The following is a 6,921-nucleotide window of genomic DNA, read 5'->3' as shown; positions in this document are numbered from 1 at the left end:
CAGAGCAGCCCCCCCGCCACCCCCCGCCGCACGCATGTGTGCTGCGGTGCAGAGCGCGGAGTTCAGCCACTCGCCATCCACGCACCCACCCCTCCGGCCGATTCCTCCCCTGCAGCCCCCTTGCAGCAGCACCCAGCCCCTTACATTCACCCCACGACACACACTGCTCTGGGGGGTGCAGCACTCCAGCTCTGCTCCTTACATCCCTCCATGTGTGCAAAGACCTCCAAAAAAATGCCCAGCCATCGCTGCAGCTGATCTCCTATATATGCTCCCTAATCACAGCATCTCTCAGACTCCTCGCAGGCGGCAGAAGGGAGGAGGAGGAGCTGGGGCACAGGCAAGCTCTTCACACTCAGCCTAAGGCCCACCCTGCAGAAAGGGCAGCTCCTCTCCCGCACCGAATGATCAGACTTGATTTGGCTGCTCAGCAGCTACAGCTGAGCAGACAGGGTTTGATTTGCCGTCCTCTGCAAGGAAGGACATTTGTCCCCAGCCTACAAACACAGGCACGCACAGAGGACACCTATTACAGGACACTGCTACACGGGTTGGGATTTGCGCTTCAGCCATCTGTGACCGGTGTGCTGGGCTTCCCTGCTTTTACACAGAGCGGATTTGCCAGGCTGCAGTGCACCACCACTGCACGCATCTAATTCGAGCGGCTGTGCTGGAGCCCACAGGGGACTTCAAACCTGGCAGCCACAGGAGCAGTCCAAGACAGTCCTAACTCAAACACCAGCTAAGAATGTTTACAGAGCAGATCAAGACAGAGGTTAGGAACTGATGCTCCTAAACCTCCTCCACATTATTCAAGTTCAACTTTTCAGTGTCCAGGGAAACTACTGTTGACACCTCAAATAAAACATACTGTAAAGCCCAAATCAGCAACCACTTTGGAACTGAAAGCCAGGACAAGAGGGCTGCCTGATAAAAAGCTGAGTTGAAAATGTAAAGAGAGAGGTTTTTTTCTGACAGAGATTGATACACAGAAGTAATTCCCTGCTCCTCCTGCAATCCATATAATCTCCTATAGGAACAACAACAAAGCAACTGGTAGACTGCAAATTTTTATCTGGTTTACAGATTTGGAAAGACGGAAAGCTGGGAGAGAATCCACGTCTTTATTCCACAGGCAAGAGCAAAGCCACGGTAAGGAGAAAGCAGCAAAGCAGTCTAACTTCCAAGACAGCTGCTTTTTACTTTTTTCATCAAGAGATATGGCTTAGAAGAGTTGAAAGATGCAGGTTTTTAGCAGTAAATGAAAATTAACAACAGATGTAATGCAGAGAGATTTCTCTCCCTGCACCTAAAAAACCTAAGTGAAAAATCCTACATGTGGTGGTAAGATCACTACATCCTCTTTGGTATAAACATCATCCTAAAAATTATCACAGGATAGAACTCTGCCTACCTCTTTCCAACACAGGACTATCTCTTGAAGCATACACTCGAGAGTGAAATCCTGCGTATTTCCCTATTGCTACTAAAGCTACTGCTTCTCTCCTGATCCCTTTTTTTGGTAACTGCGAGTGACTTTACTTTACTTGAAGTTCACTGCTGGCTAGGAACTGAAGCACTGCTGGCTATGCATTTACATGTTCAAAAAGTATTCTGGTGACACAACACAACTTCAAAAAATTAGTTATTACTTCCCTCTTCCCGTAGCCCTGGTAAAAACCAGTGCGTTCTATCCCATAGGAATTTCAGAGGACTGAAGTATTGTATTTCCCCCATGTGTAATAACCACTGCTCTTGCATGTCAGCTGAATCCTCACTAAGGTAAACTCTGTTTCCCCTCCCTTTCCACAATCATTTGGCCCCTGTTTTACAAAGTTCTTGGCATACTCTTCACTAAGCAGTCTTAACCATCACACAATATGAATATGAATAATACCAAATACTTCATTAAAGCTGAAATATGAATTTTAATCTAGACCAGCTCTTACTGACGTGATTCATTAAAAAAGAGATAGAACAGGCACCCAAAATCATAGACAGTATAGAAACAGAGACTCTGCTCTCAACATCTGACTTTGTATTTTACGGAGGGTAAAGCTTCCAATAGCAAAGTTGTTAGGACTGCCCTTCATAAATAACAGCACCACATTCATCCTCCTTGTTTTGAGAGAGAAGCGCCTTAACAGCACCATGCCTCTTCAACTCTTTCTTGCTTTAAGAAAACAGTTTGATAAACGTGTCAGATAACACAGAACCCTCAGAAACCAAACAATTCACCCTAAAGTGTTCCTCTTCCTCCTTTTCGGCTACATACAGAAAGCTGTTCAGCACTTCCCAGTTGGTTATCTAGTATTTCTTTATCAAGAGTCTTGAAAAATAAAGGTAACAAGAAGTACTATGGAAGGAGAGCAAGGCTTTATTATCCCTTTCCCTGTACGTAATCTAGGGAAACACTACAGCAGGCAAAACTTCAGTGAAGCAGCAATGGTCTAGACATATACACAGCAGCAGCAAGACGCTGGCTCTTGAAGTAGCAGTTACTACATGAGGTATCTATGCAGGTTCAAATTCTGCTAGAGAAGGTACAAAATGTTAAATGTAGCTAAGCTTAAGCTGGAGAGGGGCAGGCTGTCCCCACATGATGAAATATTCTGGTGCTGTGACCAAGCCTAGAATAAAATCAACAATGCAGGAGGCAGGGAGGGTCAGGAGGGTGGGTTAACCTGCACTACAGACATGTACGCAGTTGGGCATGCAGGAGAGTCCCGTCTGTCTCTATTGCTGGGCAGAGACGTGGCCTCCCGGGGGAGAAGTGCCAGCTCAGGGAAAGGAAGCATCAGGCAACATACATCCAGGATACTGCAGAATTAACGCCGTAATTCTCCTTCTGTGGGAGACAGCTTTCTAAAATGCCTTTGCCAGAGACTTTCATTTTCAGGTTGCCGAATCGAATCTCCTTAATCACTGATTTACAGCTGCAGTGTCTAAATAGCAAGCGTTTCTCCTTCAGTGCTTTAAAGACCTATTCCAAGGTGAATTCACTAAGTTACTATCAATATATTCAGTCCCTTTTTGTACTAACCACTTGAGCTATCAGCAAACACAGCTGGAATAACTGAGGAAACTATATATTCAGCTGAAGTCACCGTTCACTTTTCACTGTAAATGCACATTCTTTAGTCCTCAGATAAGACTTCAACGAAACCTGATCAGTCCCTTGTTTCTGATATTGTTCTGAACTAGCAGAAACATCCATTTCCTTTCTTGGCTCTCCCCACACTTGCCCTCTACCTAACCAATACCTTTGTAAGTCATTGCCAGCTGCCTCAAGTTACATAGCTGAGGACCAGGCTAGTATGCTCAATGCATCTTATTTATAGGAAGGTGTGAAATATAGAAAGTAAGTAGAAGATCAAAACATGGCCTGTATTCACCCATACTTACTCTTCCTACTTGCTGGGTCATAGAAGTGTCATCACCTTAATATGAGAAACAATTAGAATCTATATATCACTCCCTCTGTAACTCATTAGGTGCCTGAACACTTAAAAACTGACTCAATCAGTTCTTCTGTGACATATTCCACTAACACGTTTCTGAGTTTTATTTCAACTGAACTGATTCCAAAGTTTTCCCCATTTTCCTTATCTCTAGAGTTAACTTCAATACCATCTTCTTTGTAGGAAAACAGTTCCTAATTTGCAACTAGTTCATCAAGCTACTAGTGTCTCAGAAGATAGCTCTCCTGAGCTTTAGTCCTCGCTACAGGATGGACGGGGAACTCTGCGGAGCAAACACGGCATTAATGGCCGTCAGCAAAGCAAAGCCACCCTTCAAACCTCTCCCATATTAAGTTGAACTAATTTTGAACTCAAGAGATTGGATATCCCACCTACATCAGCAGGCACTGTCACCTGACTATGGAGGAACGCTAATTCTAACAGGATCTGCAGCCTTCAACTAAACAATCTAGGGCTCCACAGGCTGGTCCCCAACACGACCTCGCTCAGGAAACAACACATTATCGCATACACTTGCTTCCACAAGTCAGTAAAGAAAAAAACAGACCAACCTTCACAGCGTGGCACTCTCTACTCCTCACACTTCTCTCTATGCTAACTACAGTAAATGGAAATTTTTCACCATTCTTCAAGCTGTCTTCTGCTTTTATCATCACATTTCATATTCCAGCAGAAAGAATACATATTCTACTTTTCTCTTTTATAGGGATTAGGCAAAACATCCTTCTCTTCTAAGTCATTTATCAAGATCATTTGCTGCTTCCTCTTGCCTTTCCCTTTATTTCTCAGTCATCCTCCGTACTAAACCATCTATTCAACTAGCAAGACAGTCAAGGGCCTAATACATTAATTTTGTCAAATCTGAAGGGTATTCAAGGACTTTGATCTTGTCTTGTTCACCTCTTCTAGAAAGAGCCATCTCTGGCATCTCAACTTGTTGCACACTCTGCTTTCAGCATCTTTTACTGCAGTTTGGTTTCTCTCATTCTCTCCCTCATCCACTCCACCCTTAAAGCAAGTTTAATCCCTGTAAGGGATTCCCTACTCACTAGAAGACACACATTCCCTGAATACTACAAGGTACACTACCCTTTGTGCATCTCTGGAAAACAGAAGACCAACAGCTTGGGGGAAGAGTTTAGTCTTTTGAAAATTAAAAAGAAGTCTTCAGTCAGGTTTCAGGTGTTTAAGTCTCCAGGACTAACAAAAGCAACAAACACTTGTTCTGATTTGTCAAGAAGTCAAATTCACAAGATTTCTGCACTCAACCTACTTCTGCCTTTGAAAGTAAACTTGTAAGTTTCCAAACACACCACATTTAAGTACAGTATGAAAGGAGCAAGGCATACAGCATGTATCCTTAAAAAAGAATAATCACATCTGTTGGGGTAAGACAGATCTCCTAGGCAAAATCTGTCTGCAACACTTCTCTTTATTATGAGTGATCGGTACACACACACATCGATAAATCTCCCGTAAACATACCGGTAGCTAGGCTTGCAGAAGAAAGACCTCAAAAAGAAAAAAAGACAATGCCACAGAGTATCCATTTCCAGATACAGGAAATTTTCTATCATCCTGCAACACCTCCTTCAAACCTGCTCTTTGCCACGCAACTCAATTACTTTGTAACGCTGAAATGATGACTGAGACAAACTATTGCAGATCCCTTAAACTTATCACAGCTTCAACTCCAGCAAAGTATTTTCTTCGCATAAAAGGGAGAAGGGTAGATCGAGAGACTAACCTCTGGCTGACAGCTTTTTGGTGTTGATGATTTTTGCAGCATATTCCTGTGATGAACTTTTCTTTACACATCTGCGGACCACAGAGAAGGCTCCCCTAGAAAAAAAATAAAGAGGGTAGGAGCTCTGAAACTGAAAATGAGAATACAATTGCAGCAATTTCTAACCCCAGAGTGGACCGGATTAAGGACAGAAGACATGCAGAGGATGCAAACAATATATGAGAAACTGAAGAACAGCGCATAGCTGCCTGATCAACAAATATAACCTAGTCTATATGGTACTCAAGCCCCCTTCCAGACAGCACAGTAAGAATAGCACACCGTGCAGAAAGAGAGGACCCGGACAGGCACAGAAACGGAACGTGAAGGGATTGATGAACGGGAGACAATGCTGCAAACACTCGTCAGTAAGCCCATCTCCCAAAGACAGTATCCCCAGCAGTTACATCAGACAACCAGGACTCATTTCTCCCATGTTCAAGTGCTAGATTGGTCACAAAATCGCTGCAACATTTTGCAGAAGTTACTAGTTCTCTTACATCTCCCTACCCACCTACAAAATGCAGATAAGCATGTACCTATTAACGAAGTAAGTAGGAAGCTACAAGGCTTCGTATATTTTCTCAAGCTGGAATTATTGACATTATTACAACTATTCCAAAGAGCCACCTGGAGAATAGGTCTGAGAGAGAGGGAAGAAGGATTTCTGTGAGGAAAAAGAGATAATACAGCAGAGACCAAGGTGAAAAGATAGGGACTCAGAATCTACAGGACTACACAGTTGAGTGCTTAAAAGCGGTCCCTTCTGTTTAAAAAAAAAAAAAAAAAAAAACAAAAACAAACACAAAACCCACAGCAAAACAGGGTAGGAAAAGAATAACAAATGGCTTTACAGGAAAGATCTGAAAAGGACAAATAAGACAAAACCAGCAGAAAATTTCAAGTCCTTCAGACCAGGAGTGTGAACCTGAGTCTAAGGGCAAACGTACATATTTAAAGTGTAAGAAAGGGGAAGAGAAGCTACACAAGGGCCCCACAAGACAGTCAGCCCTACAGACAGCCTAAAATAGCTTGAATCCTCACGATACTGCAGAGTCCTGCCTTTTTCTCCCCTTCCTCAACCTCTACATACAAACCAATAAGCAGCAAGGTGAGCACCAGCACCGGGGCCCGGGCTCGGTGACACACAGCTGCAGCAGCGTGGGGAGGGACGGGGACACCGGACTGAAGAGATGCAGCAGAGCCCAGCAGTTGGTGCAGGGAGGGAGGGAGGGGGAGAGCAGCAGCACCCAGGAAAGCTGTGTCCCCATATCCTACCCCGGCCATCGCTACGCCACTTTCCTGTCCCATGGGGTGCCCCTGCAAAACCCCGTCCTAAGGTGCAGCACCAGGTCTGCCAATGCAGAGACAAGTGCGGAGAGAGGGAGGGAAGGAGAGAGGGAGGGAGAAGCGCGGTGCAGCAGCACCTGGTCCTTTCACAGGGACAAGGAAGTGGGGACTGAAGCATCGTAGAGTGGCGGTAACAGTGTTGTGTCCCAGCACAGAAACAGTTGAAGGGGACAGCAGTGTGCAGCAGGGAGACGGTGTGGGGAAGAGAACGCGGCAGTCTGGTGCTGAGGAGGGCAAGTGGGGAAGAGAGAAAGTCCCGGGGTGCAACAGGAGCGCACAGCCCGAGGCCGGCTGCGAGGACAA

General features: G+C 44.8%; 1 protein-coding gene across 1 annotated transcript in view; it reads right to left on the bottom strand.

The window, feature by feature from the left end:
* Positions 1-6,736, bottom strand: part of LOC104412815 (calcium/calmodulin-dependent protein kinase type II subunit gamma-like) — a gene marked incomplete at its 3' end in the record, with an annotated part of 91,581 nt that extends 84,845 nt beyond the window's left edge. The window contains exons 1-2 of the mRNA XM_010023635.1: positions 6,696-6,736; positions 5,230-5,324 (exon numbers count right to left, since the gene is read on the bottom strand). Coding sequence (XP_010021937.1) covers positions 5,230-5,324; positions 6,696-6,736 — 136 coding nt within the window. The remainder of the gene's footprint in view (positions 1-5,229; positions 5,325-6,695) is intronic.
* Between the last annotated feature and the right edge of the window lie 185 nt (positions 6,737-6,921).

The sequence above is a fragment of the Nestor notabilis genome, unplaced genomic scaffold, assembly GCF_000696875.1.
Source record: "Nestor notabilis isolate BGI_N333 unplaced genomic scaffold, ASM69687v1 scaffold16321, whole genome shotgun sequence".
Classification (NCBI taxonomy): domain Eukaryota; kingdom Metazoa; phylum Chordata; class Aves; order Psittaciformes; family Psittacidae; genus Nestor; species Nestor notabilis.
Note: the sequence above shows the minus strand (reverse complement) of the source record. Positions and strands in the feature narration are given on the sequence as shown.